The 23,481-nt window shown below is 45.4% G+C and overlaps 1 protein-coding gene across 1 annotated transcript; it reads left to right on the plus strand.

The window, feature by feature from the left end:
* The first annotated feature begins 2,999 nt into the window (after positions 1–2,999).
* Positions 3,000–22,912, plus strand: EEF2KMT (eukaryotic elongation factor 2 lysine methyltransferase). Its single transcript, XM_063143436.1, has 8 exons — positions 3,000–3,203; positions 8,541–8,603; positions 9,972–10,052; positions 12,296–12,397; positions 15,196–15,329; positions 16,371–16,678; positions 18,768–18,917; positions 22,174–22,912. Exons 1-8 carry the CDS (start codon positions 3,000–3,002, stop codon positions 22,272–22,274), a joined length of 1,143 nt encoding a protein of 380 aa, XP_062999506.1. The 3' UTR covers positions 22,275–22,912.
* The last annotated feature ends 569 nt before the right edge of the window (positions 22,913–23,481 follow it).

Consider the following 23,481-nt stretch of genomic DNA (forward strand, 5'->3'; position numbering starts at 1 on the left):
GGCTTTGTTATCTTGCAATTACTGATTTAAGGTTTCATCCAGGCTCCGTTTCTGTGGGCAGTGGGGGCAGGGAGGGAGGGTTGGAGCACTAAAAAGTCCATTCAACCAACTAACAAGTCCCTACCACAACCGTGCTAGAGGAGGAGAGCCGCCCCGCGCTCTCCTTTCGCCAGCAAGACTCCATTAGCACACGCCCCTAACAAAGGAAAAAAGCGAGAGGGGAAAATAATCCAGACTTTCCCCGCACCAAAATAAAACGCAACGAAGTAGGAGGAAAGGGTGAGATGAGTGCAGGACAGGGACGATGTCATGTGAGTCCCGTGCTGAAAAACCACATACCAGGCATGGCGGGTGGGTGATAAATCGTTGGTGTGATGGAGCTCAAAGTAATCAGAATTCATTATGAACCATCATCTCTGGTTCACTAAGCCTGGATTCTAAGCCAGGATTCTATGGAAACTAAACTAAATGCCTCTGAAGTCTTCCTCCTCTCTATTTTGGAGGGGAAAGTGCACAAGTCCGAAGCTTGTTCAGGTTTATTCTAGCTCATGCACATCATGCATATGTTAGCACACTACACCATGTGCAAAACCAACCAACTATCCTATGCAAAACTGACCAACTAGCATAGCACTGAGAGAACTGTCATAGTATTATTATTATTATTATTATCCCGCCTTTTGCCCAATACTGGGCCTCAAGGCGGCCTTACAAAATTTAAAATATATGCATTTTAAAACCTAGGAAAAGAAATGTACAAAAATTAAAATAAAATAAAATGCAATATTAAAACATTAAAGGTTTAAAATACACGACAATTTTACAAGTCCTTAACATAGATGGAGGACCAGATTATTCTCCTAAGGCCTGCCAGAACAAAGAAGTTTTTGCCTGCTTCCGAAAGCCCATCAAGGAGGGAGCCAGTCTAGCTACCCTGGGAAGAGAGTTCCAAAGCACCGGAGCAGCCACCGAGAAGGCCCTCTCCCATGTTCCCACCAAGCATGCCTGTGAAGACGGTGGGACTGAAAGACGGGCTTCCCCAGAAGATCTCAAAGCACGGGCAGGCTCATAAGGGAGAATACGGTCTTTCAGATAACCTGGACCCGAGCCATATAGGGCTTTATAGGTCATAACCAGCACTTTGAATTGTGCCTGGAAACAGACTGGAAGGCAGTGAAGCTCTTTTAACAGGGGAGTTGTCTGCTCCCTGTAACCAGCCCCGGTCAACAATCTGGCTGCAGCTCTTTGAACCAGATGGAGTTTCCGAACACTGTTTAAAGGCAGCCCCACGTAGAGCGTGTTACAGTAATCCAATTGGGATGTAACTAAGGCATGTGTCACCGTGGCCAGGCCTGACATCTCTAGGAACGGGTGCAGCTGGTGCACTAGCTCTAACTGTGCAAATGCACTTCAGGCCACCGCCGAAACCTGGGCATCTAGGCTCAGGGCTGAATCCAAGAGTACACCCCAGCTGCAAACCTGTGTCTTCAGGGGAAGTGTAACCCCATCCAGCACAAGCTAGAACCTTCCTCTTTGCAATGATGATGAAAAGGAGGAGAAGTGTTTTTATTTTATTTTTTACTTGCATGGATTTTTCCCCCTGCCGCATGTGTAACACAGGCTTGATTCATTTACTGTATATGGGACATGGGACTACAAAGAAATATATTTCTTTTTGCCATATCCGTGTGTGTGTGTGTGTTTCCCATTCGCAAACTCATTGGAGCAGATATGTCTGGCAAGTATGTGTCCTTCTCAAGACAACACACGCATCCTCAATCATTTCACAGATATGAAAACAGCAACACACTCGTTCACACCCTTGCCGGAGGGTAGATTGCGGTTGAACATTAGGCGAAACTATAGTCGGAACCAATTACCTAGAGGGGTGGACAGGCGGGCTCCTCCTTGGCTGAGAGTTCTTTAACCTGAAGCTGGACAGCCATCTCTTGGGGATGCTCAAGCTCTCAATCTCCTGCATCAAACGAGAGGATGTACTGGGACAAGGCCTACGAGGTACCCTCTGACTCTTCTCCTTCGTCCACCGTGGGCTGGGACATAGCTTGGATTTCCTGCTTCCTCTGAATGGAGGAAACACAGGGGACAGCATGGTGCACTTCTCCTGATGGGTCAATATTCAGTTCCTTTTTGTTTCCTTTTCCTCCAGTCACTTTGGGTTGGATCCAGGATCCGCCTTCTACTGATGGAGGGGCTCCGCTCACTCTGAATCACTGCCTCTGGCCAGTTTTGGGGGCCCTTCCATGCCCAAGAACTATTCAGCAGAATCATCCCCCACCCTGCCCTCTGTATAGCAGAAGACCACTCCAAACTGTGGCCCTCTAAATGCATTGAACTACAACATCTAGCATCCCCAAGCCAGCCTTTTCAGAGGGCTGGAAGTCCGCCTCTGTGCGCACATGTGCCTAGACCTGGATCCAACCCTCCTCTAAGATCCTAAAGGTGTATTTATTTTGTTTACTATTACATGTACATCCCGCCTTTCCTCCAAGAAGCCCAAGGCAGTGTACACGATCCTCCACTTTTCTATTTTATCCTCACAACAACCCTGTGAGGTAGGTCAGGTTGAGAATCAGTGCCCGGCCCAAAATCACCCAGTGAGCTTCATAGTCCAGTGGGAATTCCAACCAGGATCTTCGGAGCCCTAGTCTAACGCTCTAACTGCTACACCACACTGCATTACATGAAAGAAGCTGGATTTACAGTGAGCTCTCACCACTACACCACACTGCCTCTGTTGCGCTTGGCGGGGGGGGGGGGTTGTTTCGTTTTTTGCTAAGCAACGAGGGAACCGGGCAGCGCCCTGGACGCAAACGGGGCAGGACGAGCTCGGGTCTGAAAGGAAAGCACTTGGCTCCCTGCAGAGGACGCGTTGCACTACAAGTCCCACCACCCCCGGCTACCAGGGGCGGATGGGAGTTGGAGTCCGGAAGGACTGCAGGGCTACGGGGTTGGGGAAGGCCGGAGACGCGTGGCCCGCGATGCCTCGCCCTCCCTGCGCGCTCCGGAAGGCCGGGGAGGCGCGGCTTGGCAGCCCGCGGGCAGCGGAGGAGGAGCCGCTGCTGATGGAGGAGCCACGAGCCGCCGCCGCCGCGGAGGAAGGGGAGGCCGAGGAAGGGAGGCTGGCGCGCCGCTTCCAGCAGGGCTACCTGGCCGGGACGCGCCTGGCCGAGCTCCCCTGGCAGGTGAGCGCAGCGCCAGGACGCGCCGTCGGGGCTGATCCTCGGGAGGAAGGAGGGGGCGCCTCGGCAGGACGGGGGGGGGGCGGCTGAAGGGGGGAGCATGCGGGGGGGCGGCTCTAATGGGGCGTCGCCTTTCGGGGGCAGGAGGAGACACGCCGGCTTCGGAGTCGACACCCGTAGGGTTCTTGCACCGCTGGAAAGCGGGGAGGGACACGGCGGGATGCCGATGTTCCACCACCACCAGCAGCAGCACTACCCCGCGTTGCTTTAAACACAAAAGTGTGTGTGTGTGTGTGTGTGTGTGTGTGATGGCAGGGGGGAGGATTTCGAGAACGCCCCTTTTATATTACCCTTTCCCCACCACCACCCGGGTCGAGATGTGGTGGACTACAGGCCCCATCGTCCTGAGCTATCGTGGTCATTGGGGAGGAATGAGCGATGTTGTCCGGATTCGAGGTTTGGTATTTTGTTTTCAAGTGCTTTATTTTAAAGGTAGGTGTTTTCTTCTTGGGCTGGGGCTTTGGGGGGGGGGCAGATTTTGGCATAGGTGGAGAAGCGCCGTTGAAATCATTGGGACTGAAGTTGGCGATCCTATTGCTTTCAATGGGTCCGCTCCAAGTATGAGTTGGGCTTGGTTTCCGCCTTGCGTGCTGCTTTGAAAACATTGCCTGTGTATGTGTTTGACGGAGGTGATAACCGATTATTTTAATTTTATTTTTTATTACATTTATATGCCGCTTTTTTTCTCTTGGAAGGGACGCGAGGTAGCTTACATGATCCTTCCCCTTCCCGTTTTTTTTATCCTCACAACAGCCCTGCGAGGTAGACTGGGCTGAGAGTCAGTGACTGTCCCAAAGTCACCCAGTCAGCATCCATGGCTGACTGGGGACTAGAACCTCGGTCTCCTGAGTCCTATTCCAACACTCTAGCCACTACACCACACTGCTCTTTTATTTTAATTAAAATAAAACAACTTCAATAATGCTCCTATGTAGTTACGGCCCTCTTTTCCCTTACACGCTGCCCCATCTCACCATCTTCCTTCTTTAAGTGCCAGGACTCAAAACAACCTGGAAATCTTCACCCACTTCTGACTTGGCAGCTTCTTTCCACCCCTGTTCCTTGGGATAACTAACAGAGCAGGGAGGGAAAGGCACTCTGCGCATGCTCTGGGCTATTGTTCTGATCACACGCTGCTTTCTGCCCTCTGCGGGAGCCGAATTGCTAGCACTAAGTCTGATCTTTTTAAAGCTCTGTGATTTTCACACCCCTGAACATAAATGAGGGAGAAGCTTCCTCTCCGCCCCCCACAAGATGAGTTTTGGAGCCCGCTCAACATTGAGATATTCTTCTCATCTTCCTTTTTGATATAGGGCCCGATTCCTAAGAATAAAAGAAGAGCCTCCCTAGTCCATCAGCCTTTTTTGTACAACAGCTCTTTCCCGCACACATTCCACCCAGTGGTGGGCAGGGTTGAAGGCAAAAGAAATGGATCTGGAAATACCAGCCTGATTCAGCATAAAGTTCTTCCTGCCAGTAACAAAGCCTTAGAAGAGGCATTTCAGCTTTTTTAGAATGGGGAAGAAAACTGCAAAAGAAAAAAAAACCACCAAGATGTCAGGGGAAAGGGGGTGGCAGATCGTTGGAAGATCCAGTGATGGAGCTCCATGTCGCCTCCTTTGGCCCAGACACGAAAGTTTGCGGGTCTTTTACATGACGACAGCAGCGACAGGACGTCTCCTGCAGTATCCGTTGGAAATTCCGCCATGAAAAGAATCACTTTTAAAGTGGCAATAGCCTGGTCTTGTGCCACTAGATGGTGCCGTCTCAGTGGAACTGAACGGAAGGAAAATACTCAATTCAAACTATGTGGTCGCCCCTCTCCGCCTGGGTAATGCAGCCCAGAACAATCGTGCCAAAAACAGGAAGCACCCCGGGTAAGCAACACAATTTCCCCTTAATGTAACGACGCCCCCGTCTCCTTCCGTTCCTCCCTCTAAGACGGCTCCTCTTTAGTTTTGCAGAATAATGTTTCTACCCCAGTTTACATTAAAATCCCTGCATAATCCTAAAGTAACTTGGGCATGACCTTTTTTGGCAGTTCTCCTGGGGCTAACACATTTTGCAAGACACACTACCTAATCCTCTTCAGGAGTAGAGGCTTAAAATGGAAAAGCTATCCTTAATCCATAATTAGACCGTCTACCCGTGGGCTTAATTAACCCCGCCATGAACTTGAGGTAGATGTGCCAGAGCCGGACTGAACAGAAAATTCAGCAGATTCAGCAAATTCTAAGCTAACGTCGGCAAACCGTTGTTTCCAGCATTGCTTGCCCTGTGTTGGGGAGGATGAGAGAGAGTGGCAAGGTTGCTCATTTGCTGTGGCTGCAAAAATGGCAGAGATCCCACTCCCAACAGTGTAGCCATTCTGACCAATCTTTGCCCCCAGAAGCCTTTGCATCTTGCAAGACTCTTCCGCCAACCTGCGTAACAGGCTCCTGCGGCATTACTGCCTGTCTGTCCGTGAGAATACCTTTTCAGGAAGGCCTTTCCCACAGGAGGCAACACCTTTGCCCCACACACAGTAATGCTGCCACCAGGACATTTACCCCCGTTCCAGCCCCGTTACTTCGTGAGATGTGAAGACGCACCGGCTTTTATTCTGACTTGTGTTATTATTCGCTCTATGACTTCACCCTTTTGCAGCCATGAGCCGTAGGGCGCAGGATTTTATAAAACAAATATTTCCTAGTTAGAGCATTAAGATGTTAAACTGTACATAAGTAAGCTTCTATCTATAACCTCCCACTTGCAGGCCCCTTTAATTTCCCCTTTAGTCCCATACACTCAAATCCTAGGCCTCACCTTCACGAGCACGGGAGGAGCACGCATTGTTGTTATTCTCTGTAGTATGCTGGAATCGGCTCTGCTCCATCATTGTTACACAGCAGAGCCAGCTGTACCTAAAACCCGGTTTTTCAATGCCGGAAGAGACATACTCCGGAGGGCGGAGTAGAACCAACATCATCCGGAGAGAGGCTTGTTACCTGCCCCTCTTCAGCTTCCGCATGCCACTACAGTTTAATGAATGGGAATGGGGAGTAACTAACCCACAATGCTAGCTCCCCATGAGAGCACCCCACCAGCACAAATAAACGCCACTCCAAAAAGTATTGCACCAGCCCTAACACTACATCAGAGAACCCATTTAATGCAGTTCCCAACTTTGGAGCTGTGCAGCTCCAGACTTCACACCATATTAAAGAATAGAATTAACACAGTCCCCCTGCAACTCTGGAGCTGCACAGCTCTGGAGCTCAGACTACAAAACAGAAGAGAATTAACACAGTCCCTTTGCAACTCTGGAGCTGCACAGCTCCGGAGCTCAGACTACAAAACAGAAGAGAATTAACACAGTCCCTTTGCAACTCTGGAGCTGCACAGCTCCGGAGCTCAGATTACAAAACAAAAGAGAATTAACACAGTCCCTTTGCAACTCTAGAGCTGCACAGCTCCGGAGCTCAGACTACAAAACAGAAGAGAATTAATACAGTCCCTTTGCAACTCTAGAGCTGCACAGCTCCGGAGCTCAGATTACAAAACAAAAGAGAATTAACACAGTCCCTTTGCAACTCTAGAGCTGCACAGCTCCGGAGCTCAGACTACAAAACAGAAGAGAATTAACACAGTCCCTTTGCAACTCTAGAGCTGCACAGCTCCGGAGCTCAGATTACAAAACAAAAGAGAATTAACACAGTCCCTTTGCAACTCTAGAGCTGCACAGCTCCGGAGCTCAGATTACAAAACAAAAGAGAATTAACACAGTCCCTTTGCAACTCTAGAGCTGCACAGCTCCGGAGCTCAGATTACAAAACAAAAGAGAATTAACACAGTCCCTATGCAACTCTGGAGCTGCACAGCTCCAAACCTCACACCCCATCACAGAAGGGAATTAACAGAATCTCTTTGCAACTCCAGAGCTGCGCAACTCCGGAGCTAACAACATAACAGAGAAGAGAATTAACAATTAACACAGGAAGCGCATAGATGTCACTCAGTGGGAATGCTAAGGAAGTGAATGGGGAAAGAGCCAGCCCCCGTCACAGCCAGGTCGCAGGCAGCCCAGGGTTTAATGCGGAGGCACAGGGACGCTTTGCAGATCAAGATCCTGGGAACCGCTTTAACTAAAAGGAACAGAGTAAAAGGACTCTCCGATACTGAAGATTTTCCAGGCGGAAGTGGCTGGTTGGGAGCACACTGGCCAGGACGTCATGTGCCGCAAAGGATCTCACAACGCAGCCAAGCCACAGGGAAAACCCTGTGAAGATAGCCCCCACATCACAATTTATCTCTTCACAATCTTCCACCCCACCTCCCTCTCTTCCCAAGCCCTATCCACATCTGAACTGCACATGCACAGCACCTTGTATATATAGCACACATCATTTCACACCCACCTGCTCACTCAGCCAACCATCTCACATCATCGCTCCTATCGTTCATCCCACTCTCACTCTAGATCTACTTCACCATAAACGTATAGAGGTGTAACATCACTACACATATCTAACCACAGGTTCATAATATACATACATGTAACATCACAGCTCCCTTGCTAATATTTACCTAAAATAAAGTTATTGGTCTTCCATGTTTTCCTCATAAATTGCTGAACTCTCCTAAACTATTATTTTCATAGAGGAAACAAATGGTATATTAAGAAGCATTGTCTCACGACATTTGACTCAATTCAGATGTCGTGTGATCATTCGAACAGAGGCCTTCTAACCGAAAAAGTTGTGCTAACATGCTGTAACTTTGGTCCTTTCACTGAACTAAGAGCCTGCTATGGGAAGGACAACATTTTCCCAGCTGAACTCAGGAAAGGCCAACTGCTTACTAGACAATTGTAGGTGTTCAGGTTATGATGAAAATAAGTGAACATGAAATATTGTGAGAAGCAAAACCATAAACCTGCGTAAGAGAAGCAGATTTTGTCCTGTTTTGAAAAGAAGTATGATTCAAATCATAAGCCGAAATTTGTAAAAAGTAATATTGCATAGTTCAGAATTCCTGCTCAGAATTTCCATTTTAAGTGATACATTATGACGTAAAAAGCACGAATAAGGAATCAGATAAATACAAGAGCAAAAATGTGTGGTTCCTCACAGAACCACACATTGATTCTCACAGAGCACCACATCTTTCCTCGTGAGAGACTGAAACACCTACCTCCTTGACTTGGTTTTGGCTCAGCTCAGAAAGGTTAATGGGTGAAATATTTTACTCCTTTATAGGCAATGCTCCTAGAACTAATTTTGCATGTGTCTTCTTTTCTAGGAACTTGAAAAGATACTAAAGAATTCAAAGGATTCTTCAGCACTGCTAACTATTTTGCAGAAGGTAGATCTCTCTTAATAACTCAATACTGTTTCATTCCCCATCTATAACCCAGATAGTGTGGTGAAATGAGGCAGCAGGGTGGCTAATGAAGGGTTGTAGCCCGTCACAGACTCCCTTCCAGTTTTCCCAGCAACAATTCTTTCTCTCTGTTTTTTGCATAAGTTCTACATCTAGGAAATAGAAACCAAATGCACAGTTACAAGATGGGGGATACTTGGCTCAGCAATACTACAAACGAGAAGGATCTTGGAATTGTTGTAGATCACAAGCTGAATATGAGCCAACAGTGTGATATAGCTACTAAAAAAGCAAATGCTATTTTGGGCTGAATTAATAGAAGTATAGCTTCCAAATCATGTGAGGTACTGGTTCCTCTCTATTTGGCCCTGGTTAGGCCTCATCTAGAGTATTGCGTCCAGTTCTGGGCTCCACAATTCAAGAAGGACACAGACAAGCTGGAGCGTGTTCAGAGGAGGGCAACCAGGATGATCAGGGGTCTGGAAACAAAGCCCTAGGAGGAGAGACTGAAAGAACTGGGCATGTTTAGCCTGGAGAAGAGAAGATTGAGGGGAGACATGAGAGCACTCTTCAAATACTTAAAAGGTTGTCACACAGAGGAGGGCCAGGATCTCTTCTCGATCCTCCCAGAGTGCAGGACACGGAATATCGGGCTCAAGTTAAAGGAAGCCAGATTCTGGCTGGACATCAGGAAAAATGTCCTGACTGTTAGAGCAGTACGATAATGGAATCAGTTGCCTGGTGAGGTTGTGGGCTCTCCCACACTAGAGGCCTTCAAGAGGCAGCTGGACAAGCATCTGTCAGGGATGCTTTAGGGTGGATTCCTGCATTGAGCAGGGGGTTGGACTCGATGGCCTTGTAGGCCCCTTCCAACTCTGCTATTCGATGATTCTATGATTCTATGATACAAATCATAGCGCTGAGCTACATATTCAGAAAGGGCATGTGGCACAACCCTCCTTGGACTGTACCACCAGAATGAAGGCAGAGAACTACATGTTTGATTACTCTTCTTTGTTAAAACAAAGAAAGAAAGACAATTTTAATGTTTGGTTTAATCTTTGCCTTTTCCCTGAAATGCTAGCTTTCAATGAGCAGGGAATTCATAACATTGTGTGTGTGGTGGGGGACATTTAATCATTCATTCCCCACTTGCATTCTGATGTGATACTGTCCCAATAGGAGTTCCCCTCTTTACTTGTGTGGACAATTGGTTATTAACATCCGTTTGTAAAAATGGACGTATTACTTTGGGCTGTAATTTGATTTAGGGCTTTAAAAAAAACTGGTTCTGTTTGATGGCTTCTACTTGACGTGTAGTCAACCTCTGCTCTTGTTTGATTGTTTCAGACTGTTCTTGATCCGCTGTCCTTGAAATATCCGCCTTCAGTCAAGTACCGAAGATGCTTCTTATCGGAGCTCATTAAAAAGGTGATATTGGGCTTCCTTGAGCCAACATCTGAGAGTTCAGTCATTCATGCATTAATCACCACCAGATTAGACTACTGTAATGTGCTCTTCATGGGACTGCCCTTGAAGGTGATCTGGAAGCTTCAAAACACAGTTGCCTGACCGAAACCAATCAATCACATTAAATTACACTGATTTTATACCAGCTTCACAGTTTTCCAGTTTGTTTCTGGAAGCTGCCTGCCCAAAACTTTCCCTTCTTTTGTGGCCACACTTCAGGACCCTCCCTTGTGCGAAATAGGCTAGGTAGGTATCCAAGACAAGGCCTTTTCAACGGTGGCACCCAAAATACGGAACAGCTCCCCAAGAAAGGTCAGCCTGTCCTGTCTCTGCTCACTTTTAGATGGACAGCAATGACTTATCCTGTTCTAGCGAGCTTTCGTGGAGTTCCATTCTTAACATTTCGTTATCAATATTAATATCCTTTTCTTTGTATTTTTCTTGTATATATATATCGATGTGTTTTTCTATGCTCTTGATGCCAAATTTTTGTTGGTTAAAAAAAAATATTAGAAGTCAAACCCTTGCTGATCTGCTGTATATCATTCGACAATCTGCTAGTAAAACTAACTTCTGTCTGCCCCTGGTTTCAAAGTCACTGTGTAAAGCGCTCTAGCACTTTAGATAGTTCTGGCTTGATTTCCTAAACTCAGGTGACTGCGCTCTAGCACTTTAGATAGTTCTGGCTTGATTTCCTAAACTCAGGTGACTGCGCTCTAGCACTTTAGATAGTTCTGGCTTGATTTCCTAAACTCAGGTGACTGCCATTGCATAGTTGATTATAGAACTCTGTTTGCCATCGGTGTGATGTTCAAAGATTGAAGAGAAGGCTATCAATGGCTATTAGCCCTGAAGGTTATGTGCTATCTCCAGTACCCAAGGCAGTAAGCCTGTGTGCACCAATTGCTGGGGAAGATGGGTGAGAGGGTCCTGTTGCACCCATGTCTTGCTTGTGGCTCCCTGGCTGACAGCTGGCTGGCCACTGTGTGAACAAAGTGCTGAACTAGATAGACCCTTGGTCTGATCCAACAAATCTCTTCTTATGTTCTTATGCAATCCATGTGCCATCATTCATGTAGGGCTGTTAGCAACTTCATATCATGTGTGATAGTTTTCCTTACCCTTATAAGCACACATGTCTCTGATTTGGGTCAAGACTATGTCGCTCTGGGAATGGGGGGATTAAGCCTTCCTTCTCCCCATTTCTCCCCCAAAGTCTATCCCCCACACACACTAGAGAGGAGGGTTAAAAATATTTTAAAGCCTCCATAGTCAAATAGAGGTTCTTTTCTTTTTTAAACCCTCCTCTCTGCGGGGATTGAATTTTGGGGGAAATGGGGCGAGGAAGGTTTAATCCCCCTTTCCAGAGTGCCAAGATCCCAATCAGGGCCACGCGTGCTTACACAAGAGTAACAAACTTTATCACGCACTATGTAGGATTAACAGAATGTTTACTTTGGCTCTTTGTCATACTTAGAGTAGACCTACTGAATTTAATGGGATGTACATTGGTCATAACTAACTTCCATCCCATTTCTTTCAGTGATCTGCTTTAAGGATGTCTAAAAAGTCAATTCTATGCATGTTTAGATGGGGGGGGGGGGAGAGTTCTGCAACTCCCAGGGTTCCACCACCAACCAGGCTGGGAGTTGTAGGACTTTTTCTTTTTAAAAAACCTAAACATGCCTAGGATTGCACTTTTAGCCAGCCTTAGAAGAGACCCACTGAAATCAATGGGATGTAAATTAGTCATGACCAACTTTACGTCCCATTTATTAAACTGTAGGATATTTTCAGATCTAAACATGCGCCAGGTTGTGCCATAAATCAGCTTTTTTATTGTTGTCGCTATCAGTGTCCATCCTTCCCATTCTCTCCCTCATTGTTCCCTACAGTTAAATTATGGAGCTCACTACCACAAGACGTAGTGATGGCCACCCATTTGGATGGCTTTAAAAGGGGGTTAGATAAATTCCTGTGCTATCTCCAGTATCCAGGGCAGTAAGCCTGTGTGTACCAATTGCTGGGGAAGATGGGTGAGAGGGTCCTGTTGCACCCATGTCTTGCTTGTGGGTTCCTGGCTGACAGCTGGTTGGCCACTGTGTGAACAGAGTGCTGAACTAGATAGACCCTTGGTCTGATCCAACAAGTCTCTTCTTATGTTCTTATCATACATTCATTCCACATTTCTTTCTTTCATGCAGCATGAATCTACAGCGGCAGAACCTCTAGATCAGTTGTATGAAGCGCTTGGGGATGTCTTAAACACCAAGGAAACGACACACTGTTATAAAAGCTATTTATTGGTAAGAAACCCAGCAACAACAAATGTATCTAATGTAGATAACGCTCCCATCTTTTGCGACCCTATCCTCGATATCACTTACTTCATTCCGAGGCAGGTTTTAGAAATCATGCAACATAGTGCTAAACGTGGTCACCCATAAGGAATTCCCACTGTGTTCAGTCTTGCACACTTCTACTTGGAAATACTCGGCAATGTTAAAACACACTCCCTTCCCAGGGAGTGTGTTTTAACATTGCAGTCGGGGAATCTTGGGGTTTTTTTTAATCAAGTATGTTTCTAGTCCCTGTGATAAGAGCTGAGAACAAAGAGCTGAGAGCAGATGCTTTGGACTTCAACTCCCTTGAGTCCCAGCTATCCCCATGGGCAATGGTCAGGAATGCTGGGAGTTGTAGTCCAAAACTTCTGGAAGGCACTAGGTTAGGCAAGAGTGCAGAACTGCTTTCAGTTCAAGGGCCAAATTCCATTCGGAGAAGCCCTCAGGGCCCACATCTCAGGTGGGCAGAAACGCAAAGGGGGCAGGGGCAAAAAATGAAGGTCAACACTTACTACCAGAAACTAAGAGCTTCTCTACGCATAGGGAAAATCCCGCAGTCTTACTGGGGCTTTTATCATTCGCAGTCTTTCCACCTTCACAACGGGCCTCTTTATAGGTGACATGATTTTGAATTGAAAACTTCTCTTCTCGGAAAGGTTCCATCATGTTTAATGAGACAGTGCCATCTAGTGGCAGAATTATAGCACCATGCCAACACTGGAGAAAACCTGTGATATCCCAGCGATAACTTTATATACCACATTATCTCCAGTCTTTGCTTTAAGCTTGAGGCAGCGTATAACAAAATTTGAAACCAAATGTCAATAAATGCTCTAAAGGTGTAAACACCATAAATCAGGGGTGAGGGGGCTTTTTTCGGGAGAGGGCTGCATTCTCTTCCAGGTTATTTGTTGAACAGGGACGCAAATCAGTACTTCTTTATATTACAGCCAACCTATTCCTCCTCCCTAGAAACAAAATGTGCTTTCTAAGGTCCTGCAAGTTCAACTTTTTTCTCTAAATCTGGTATAAAAAGGACCAAACTGGATTTCAAACTGCAAGTTTTCAAAGAGTGATTTCTAGTACACTCGCATGATTGGCCACTCACAGAAGTTTACGGGTCCATTACACAACATCGTCAGCATCTGGGGGCCCTCCCGCACTATCCTCTGGAAATTGCGGGTTTAAAAAAACCAGAGATAATGTGGGAATATCCAGGAAATCACGCACCTCCTAGTGTGTAAGCTCAGCGTTGTGCTATAAATGTGCCACTAGATGGCACTGTCTTATTAAAGTGATTGGAGACATGGACTACACAGAGAGAAAGCATTGAATGTCAACCAATATGGCCGCCTGTGTAATGGCACCAATCACATCCCACAAAGAAAGCAAATGCAGAAACCCACAGCAAGGCAGATTTTTTAAAAAAAAAAAATGTAGAGAAGCCCAAAATTTCTTGAGCCAGTTTCTGGAAACATCCCTTTGAACTCCATCCATTAAGTTATACTTAAAAGGCCCTGCAACTGTTCCTGAAACTGTCTTGATCTGAGCAGTCCTTTTGGGGAAAGAGTCCCAGTGTGGTGAAGGTTGTACAGATAAATCGTTTGGCATATTTTTCCTGTTCCAGTTGGTTTAGTTGGAAACAGGGGTGGGGCTGGGGTTTGTTACCAGAAATGTCCATGTCAGCTGACTAGTATTAGAAATGGGTGGTAGCAATGAGTAAAACCCAAAAGTCCTACACAGTTCCCATTGAAATGAGAGGGATTTAGTCATGACCAGCTAGAGCCCAACTCATTTCAATGGGTCTGCTCTAAGGATTTAGTTTGGATTTTACCCAATATTTGCAAGCTCTGATGTTGCTAGCTGTGGGAAGCAAGTATCAGCTTATGAATAGTAGTAGTACTAGTAGTTGTTATTATTGCCAGTGTGGCATAGTGGCTAGAGTGTCAGACTGGGAGTCAGGAGATCTGGGTTCTAGACCCCATCCATCCATGGAAGCTCACTGGGTGACTTTGGGCCAGTCACAAACTCAGCCCAGCCTACCTCACAGGGTTGTTGTTGTGAGGATAAATGGGGAGGAGGAGGATTATGTACCCCGCCTTGAGTTCCTTAAGGAGGAAAAAAAGAGGAATATAAACGTAATAAATAAATAAATTGATGATGATGATGATGATGATGATGAAGCAGAAGAAGAATTAAATAAATATGTGGATTGTTTTTGTGAATTCTAAATCTTGCATGCAGTTCTGACACATTTTTTATTTATTATTTATTTATTTAGAGTATTTTTATCCCGCACCTCAGCCAAAAGGCTCTCGGAGCGGCTTACAATGTAACAATAAAGAAGACAGTCCCTACCCTCAGGCTTACATTCTAAAAAAAGGCATGACACACAAGGAAAAGTGTATGGGGAGGGAAGAGGGAGGAAATAAAAAGAAGTTAAGGAGACTGCTTAGGCTGGTGGGAAGGCCCTGCTCCGTCCTCTCATGTCCCAATGGAGGGGCAAACCAACAGCTCCTTCTTCCCCACACGGTGAAGATGTTAGCCCTGTGTGTGTGTGTGGGGGGGGGGGTGATTCCAACTGAAGCAGGCTCTGATGGTGCCTGCCTGCTCCAGTCTCCCTCGCATTTCAGTTGGTCCTAATATAAAGGTATTACAATTTTTGTGGCGTTTGGATTCATCTTGAGAAAACATGCTCCAAACAAGCACAGTATCAAGTGGGATAAATGTTATTGTCTTAAATCATGATGTGTCGCTTGTAGCCCACAGGAGACGCTGTTACACTTCGTGAGAGCGTGGCCATCATTTCACGAGGAACAACAGGCCTCGTCACGTGGGATGCCGGCCTTTACTTGGCCGAGTGGGCGCTGGAGAATTCTGCAGTCTTCAGCAACAGGTGAGCATTTTTTCTTGCATTTGGTCTACTATCTACTTTGGGTAGTGTAGGGGGTTGACTGTTAGATGTGGGGTGGTTAACCCAAAAAGAAAAGAGACCACAACGCTTCATACAACAAACTTCAGTATTTTACCAAAGGGAAATGTTAATAGGAAGACATTTTAAAATCAGAATGGATACACACACAAAAGCATATGAGCATCAAAGTAATACATCAACTAAGGATAAATGCATCCCACTGACTCAACTCAACTGTTTCCCTATTTTATCCATCCTTTATCCAGTCAATGTCTTACTGTCATAGTCCAGCAGTCTGTCAAACGGTTTCAGCAACTCTAACACTTTCTTTCCCCTATGACTCTGAGTTTCTGTCTTTGTTTCTGCCTTAAGCTTTTTCTCTTAAAATTAGTTCTTTTCCTTCCCCGACTCCATCCACTCAGGAGGGTAGTTCCTTGTTCCCGTTTGCCCTAAATTTCTTTTCCTAAGTTCTTCCCCTGACCCCAGTTAAGTATCCTGCAAACCGTTTTTCTTCTTCTTCCTCTGCAAATAGCCTGTCTCCTATAACCTACCCTAAACATTGACCTTTTGGCTGAAACTGACCAGCCCCCACACAGACACACAGATATATATATATACAAAATATTTAATTCCATAATATCCCCCCTACCAAAAAAAAAAAGAAGGGTAAATACAAAAGTGGAAGACAGTTCTGTTCCTTCACAGCATGCAAAAGATCTCAGGTTGAGTCCACGGCATCTCCAGTTCAACAGGTCTTTCTTAGCCCACCTGTTAAAGACATTTTTTTAAAAAAAAGCCACAGCGTGTGAGAATAGATTAGATAGGCCATGATCTCGTTTGGTATAAGAAAACTTCAGTGTTCATATGTAAGCTGGCTTGTAGATTGGACCCAGGGCTTGAAGAAGCACATTTGAGCCAGAACCAAAGAATGAAAGGCAGATACGGAAACAAACTTCCTACGTTTTTGCTCATCTCTTCTTTTTAAATTCTTGCTGGTTTTACCCCCCCCCCCCCTTTGTTCAGAAGAGTTTTGGAATTGGGAAGTGGCATTGGACTGACGGGAATCGCCATTTGCAAAGTTTGCCATCCCAGGGCGTATACGTTCAGCGATCATCACCAGTGTGTCCTACAGCAGCTGTCGGAGAACGTCCATTTGAATGGCTTCTCTCTGGAGTCTGAATTCTGCCGGCACGGCACGGCCACATGCAAATCCCAGAAGGCATTGCTCGCTGGATCACAGGGCCCTGACGTCACTGTGGCGGAACTGGATTGGCATCGGGTTACAAAAGAGCAGCTTGCAGAACTACGGGCTGATGTCGTCATTGCTGCAGGTACAATACGAGGTCCGATGATCGTTCGGTTTGCTGATAATGTAACAAAGTTCAGTGACTTCCGTCCTTTGGCTTCATTACACGTTGGGAAGGTTTCCACGTCCTCGTACATGTCGCTCCATTCTCTGCAGTGTGAGGGAATCCTGTTTTCAAATCTGTACTGGTTTTAGCTTATTGATGGTTTAATTTGTTTTTAGCTGGGTATAGTTATTGTTTTATATTGGTTGTATGATTTTATCTATACGTCGCCCTGAGATCCAAAGTCCTATGAAGAGAGAGACTGAAAGAACTGGGCATGTTTAGCCTGGAGAAGAGAAGATTGAGGGGAGACATGATAGCACTCTTCAAATACTTGAAAGGTTGTCACACAGAGGAGGGCCAGGATCTCCTCTCGATCCTCCCAGAGTGCAGGACACGGAATAACGGGCTCAAGTTACAGGAAGCCAGATTCCAGCTGGACATCAGGAAAAACTTCCTGACTGTTAGAGTAGTACAACAATGAAACCAGTTACCTAGGGAGGTGGTGGGCTCCCTCACACTAGAGGCCTTCAAGAGGCAGCTGGACAAGCATCTGTCAGGGATGCTTTAGGGTGGATTCCTGCATTGAGCAGGCGGTTGGACTCGATGGCCTTGTAGGCCCCTTCCAACTCTGCTATTCTATGATTCTATGATATAGGGCAGGATACAAATGCTGATGCTGATGCTAGGAAAAGTGGAAGGCAAAAGGGAGAGGGGCCGACCAAAGGCAAGATGGATGGATTATATTCTGGAGGTGACGGACTCGACCTTGGGGGAGCTTGGGGGGCAGCGGCGGGCGACAGAAAGCTCTGGCGTGGGCTGGTCCATGAAGTCACGAAGAGTCGGAAGCGACTGAACGAATAAATACGCACACAAATGTCTTAATAAATAAATAAAATAAAATAAATGCTTCATTCCTTCATCTCTAGGGAGTATTCTTGTACTCTGAATAAGTCCACTTTCAATTAGTTGGTCCCTAATAACCAGAGGAAAGACCTGGCTTTTTAAAATTTATTTTTAGGTCACTATCATTTATATCAGCGGTGGGGAACCTCCAACCCACGGGCCCAATCTGACCTATGGAGGTTCCCCAACTGGCCTGCGGAGCCTTTTGGATTCTTCCAGTGGGTGGAGCTTGGCCTCCAAGTTTTTCCCCCTAGAGCACAGGTGGGCTAGGTGTGGCCCTCCAGATGTTTTGGCCTACAGCTCACATAATCCCTCACCCTTGGTTATGCTGGCTAGAACTGACAGCCAAAACATCTGGAGGGTCCCAAGTTGTCCACCCTTGCCTTAGAGAAATCCCTGCTATTTATTTATTACATTTTTATACCGCCCAATAGCCAAAGCTCTCTGGGCGGTTCACAAAAATTAAAACCACAATAAAACAACCAACAGGTTAAAAGCACAATCACAAAATACAGTATAAAAAGCACAACCAAGATAAAACCATGCAGCAAAATTGATATAAGATTAAAATACAGAGTTAGAACAGTAAAATTTAAATTTAAGTTTAAATTAAGTGTTAAAATACTGAGAGAATAAAAAGGTCTTCAGCTGGCGACGAAAGGAGTACAGTGTAGGCGCCAGGCAGACCTCTCTGGGGAGCTCATTCCACAACCGGGGTGCCACAGCGGAGAAGGCCCTCCTTCTAGTAGCCACCTGCCTCACTTCCTTTGGCAGGGGCTCACGGAGAAGGGCCCCTGGGGATGATCTTAAGGTCTGGGCAGGCACATATGGGAGGAGGCGTTCCTTCAAATAACCTGGCCCCAAACCGTTTAGGGCTTTGAATGTTAATACCAGCACTTTGAATCGGGCCTGGACCTGGATTGGCAGCCAATGAAGTTGTAAAAGGACTGACGTAATAACTTACTTATACCTAGGGCAACAATTTTTTAAAAAAAAATACAAATTTTCGTCACTGTTTTATGCATTTTTTAATAAAATAGTCGAAACCACTCAGCAATGGCTAAATCCAGTGGGTTTATTCTCAGTTTTCTATTTTTTTCATTCTTTTTCTGTTTTTTTCCCCTTCTCGTTTTCTTTTTTCCTTGAATGCACCCTTCCAAATCAGATGTGGTGTATGATCCAGAGCTGGCACAGTCCCTTATTGGTGTACTGCAAAAACTGTCCAGTTGCAACGATGGTGGGAAGTCCCCAGAAGTCTACATCGCCTTCACTATTCGAAATCCAGATACTTACTACTGTTTCCAGATGGAACTTGGTAGGTCCAGTTGCCAGTTTATGCACTGTGGTTTCATCTTCCTGTGGTGGATACTACTACTACTACTACTACTACTACTACTAATAATAATAATAATAATAATAATTCTTACCCGCCTGTCCCTTTGGATCGAGGCGGGGGAAAACATTAGAACAGGAATCAACACACCTTAAAAATTCTTGATTTTACATTGATCTGGGTAGGCCTGCTGGAAAAGGCTAGTCTTCAAAGCTGCCTTAAAATCACAGAGAGAGTTAATTTTACGAATCTCTTCCGGCAGGCCGTTCCACAATCTGGGGGTGACAGAAGAAAAGTTCCTCTGGGAAACTGATGTCAGAGAGAACGTACATTGCTGAAATGAGCCCAGATTGGTTGAAGACTTCCTGGGCTAATCAAATCATAGTTTTCCATTACATCCCATCTGGGAAACTATGTTTTACCAAGATCAGAACAAGCCAGGATCTGAAACCATCTTCGAATCATGGTTTCAGGTCCTGGTTTGTTCTGATCCTGGTAAAACATAGATGTCTGATCCACATATGGTGGGAAACTATGGTTAATCTAAGATGTCGTAAGTTGCTGTGCCCCAAGAATGGAGAAGAGAAAGGACGGCATATGCAGACACAAGGCTTGGGCATATGTTACATCCAAACTGACCTTGCACAAAACACTCTTAGCCACCCCAACTATAAATTGGAATAATAATCGGCTGTCTTTCACAGTGTTGTTTTGAGGGTGAAATACATTAAAAAACTGAAAATGAGTGGTGCTTTGTGGATTGTGGTAGTTGCTAGAATGATAGTGGGTCTACTCTAGAGAAATTGTAGGAGGAAAGACTGAAAGAATGACAGCAGATGAGGAGAAACACCTTTTGCAAAACTAATCTGAGGCACACACCCTTCCACTTTACACAAACAGCAGCCCATGTTTGTGGACTGTACAACTAGAGACAGTAGGTGGGCAATCATATTCTCACTCATGTTAAAAAATCAATTCCCTGCTCATAGAAAACTAGGAAGAAGAGTTCTATGAGTTCATCACACGAGGCTAAAATCCTACTGGGGCTTTCTGCTTCTGGTTTCTTTCTGGGATTATGATGTGCCTCTTCACACAGCAGACACGTGATTTCAGTTGAATTGAATTGAAAACTTCCTTTTTCTATCTTACATTGCACAGTGCCATCTAGTGGCTGACTTATAGTGCTACGCCAGCATTTCACACAGCCATTTGATCAGAATAATGCCCCTTTTCATGTTATCACTGATCTTTTTGAAAGCAGGATAAAGGGGGGAAAGCTCGGGAGATGTCCTGGAGGTTGACAACGTCACGTAAAGGACCCGCTAATGTCCATGAGTCACAAGAATGCAATAAATGGCTCATGTAGAGAAGCCCCTAATCTAGTTTTCTACACATTCTTTTCCCCCATGGGGGATAATCCAAACATGCAGCTTCCCTACCTGAAGCATTGCAGTCCAGGAATTGCTTGATCACATGCTCTGCTGTTTGTGTAGAATGGGGTCTAAATTTAGCCTCATGAGAAGTGTCTGAAAGAGGAGTGGGAATAAGATGAGAGTTTTCAAATCGGTCATGCTTCATTGGAGAGAAGAGGCACCCCACCTGATGATAGATAAACACTAGAGATTTAACTAGGGTATTAATAAGTTGAACAGCAGGGAGAGCTTCAGCAGAGGGACAATTCAGGACTAGCACAGTCTTGTATTTACTAGCCTGCTCACCAGAGGTGACCAGAAATTTCATAGAGGCGAATGCACAAAATTCCATGCAGGATTAGGGACTGCAGTTGGAGAGAGCACTCCATCCTCCGTGCCCAACATGGAAATGCAGCTTTCCAACTCTCTTCTGACAGCCTTCAGCCACCTTGCTAAAATTATTTTCAGGCCAGTAGCTTTCGTAGCCTTATTTACAAGGCTGGTGTGTCAAGTTTCTTTTGGCACGTTGTTTTATGGATTGCGTGCAGTGATCAGATAGTGCAAGAAAGTAAAGTCGATGGTTTGTTTTCAAGTTTCGTTCCTGCACAGTATTTTTCTGATGGGCTTGTGCACTCTGGCACACCGGTAAAACTCCAAACACATGCGATCCTATATAAATAGTTGTGTGTGTTTTTGTAATATGTTTTGTAGTATGTTATGCACTGGCAGTGTAGAGAAGAAAGGAAAGACATGTGAACCGAAAGATAGCGCAAACTCCACATGCAAAGCACTCCTTTCAAAATCTGGACATTGGAAATAATAGGAGATCCCTATGTTATGTATAATTAAGTAAAAGTGTGCAAGCACTGGATTTATTCTGTTGAACTGAGTTGGGTACCTTCATTGTTGCAAAACTATAAAGAAAATAACTGTCTCCATTCAGTGCCCACAGTGGCTCCTTAAGAGCAGAAGGAACAGATGCTAAGGGACCAATCAGCCTTAAGAGGAAAAACATTTTCCGTAAGGGGAGATTGTCTCAGAAGAAATTGTACAAAGTTTATCGATGGAACTTCTCCCAATATAGCTTACTAAGCCAGATCCCACTCCAATAATAAACTCATACACTTGTGTTTGACTAGGCCTCAGGGAAGCCCTGTGTGCCTTTGATGTATGGTGTTTTGAGATGCAAAGGCCTTGTTCGTAGCTAATTTTATACGTTGTATTCCTAGAAATAACTCCACTTGTGGAGTCTGTTGTCTCAAAATGACACTTCAAGGCTACGCACCCATCCAAGGCACCTCGAAGGCACGGTTTGACATTGGAACCATAGGGAGCCCTAAGACATGAGTTCCATTTAGGAAATTTATTAAATTTATTTATTTCATTTCTATACCACCCAGTAGCCAAAGCTCTCTGGGCGGTTCACAGAAGTTGCAACCATAAGGTACAGCGTAATATATAAAATATGGCAGCTTAAAACCACAATATAAAACCGAACAGCAGTGCGGTGATTTAAAATACAGATTTAAAATATAGATTTAAAACAGCAGAGCTAAAAGACTGGCGTGGTAAAATGCCGGGGGAAATAAAAAGGTCTCCGCCTGATGCCAGAAGGAGTACATCGTAGGTGCCAGGAGAACCTCTTGAGGGTGCTCGTTCCACAGCTGTCGTGCCACAGCAGAAAAGGCCCTGCTCCTGGTAGCACCCTGCCTCACTTCTTTTACGACTGGATAATTTGAACATTTAAAATCCGCCGAAATTAAGATAAAGAATATCATGGAAACATCCCAGGTCTGACCCCCTTTTCTTCCTGTTTCTCATTCCAGATAAAGTTGGAATCAGATGGCAAGTCGTTCCCAGCACTCAAAAGAACATTTTCCCTTATGACCACCATGCAAATATAACCATTTTAAGACTGCTCGTTTAAGTTTTTCACCCCAAACTCTTTATTTATCATTGGAACCATTTCAAACAGTCGTGCAACCACTACCATCACTACAATTCAGTAGCGACAACTGGGGAAGCGTCGAAACAGCTCTGACATCTGTGCCTTAAGAGTACTTCGTTCGTCGTGCTTTAATGTGCGCGGCCCACACCATCATCTTCCGTACCAAGTGAACTGTGCAGGATGCATTCAGAAGGACTCATGTTTCCTTGCGTTATATTCTTTAATGACATGTTTGTCATATTTTTACTGCCCAGAGAGGTTTGGGCCGAACTCTATAATCTCAGGGACTAGAAACTTGTCCGTTTTGTTTTAAAGATAACAGCTTCCTGATGCTGAATTCTACCTATAATACCAAATCACGGGATACACATGGCATTTGCCTTACATCAGCCTTCCCTGACCAGGTGCCCTCCAGATGTGTTGGATTTCAGTTCCCATCAGCCCCATCCAGCATGGCCAATGATCAGGGATGCTCAGAGTTCACATCCAAAACATCTGGAAGGCACCAAGTTGGGGGAAGTAAGCTGCGTGGCATCCTTCATATGAATTATTATCTGGAAGTAAACTAGGGTTACCTTTGTGTATCAGAAACAGGATTGGTAGGGGCTGGATTAAATCAGTTTGGGGTTTTTTCAAACTTTCTGTCTAGATTATCTTTTTCATAGCAGATGTCGTGTGGTCCACATTGAAGCATGAAGTCACGGAGCTCGGTTTTGAACGATGAGCTCTGAGATTTGCAGGACTGTAATAAAAGCTCCGTGTCCTTATCTGAAAGATCCACATTGGATAACTTCGTTGCGCGCTTAGGATATGAGCTCCGGTTTTTTAGGCTACTCTTGTCACATTTGCCCTTCAGGGTTAGGAGAGTGGGAGATGAAATCAAAGATCTCCAGTCTTGGCAAGATAAAGGCTCAGTTCAGACAACGCGTTTCTCGACAGTGATTTTAGAACGCCACGGGGGAGTTTTCACACCGCTGTTGAGAAACGTGTTGTCTGGTGGGGAAACTCCACTCCACAGTGGAGGTTTCTTGGGGGTGAACACTCCACTCTGAAGTGCACATCCATTGTGTTGTGTTGAGGGCTCAGTTGCGTTGACTTTTCCCACTGGCTACAGTGTTCCCTGGCAAGAGCGGCGAGTGCCGCTCTAGGAAAGCCGCTGGGATTGGGGTTTTTTGCAGCAACGGCT

The sequence above is a fragment of the Elgaria multicarinata genome, chromosome 17 (genome assembly GCF_023053635.1).
Source record: "Elgaria multicarinata webbii isolate HBS135686 ecotype San Diego chromosome 17, rElgMul1.1.pri, whole genome shotgun sequence".
Classification (NCBI taxonomy): domain Eukaryota; kingdom Metazoa; phylum Chordata; class Lepidosauria; order Squamata; family Anguidae; genus Elgaria; species Elgaria multicarinata.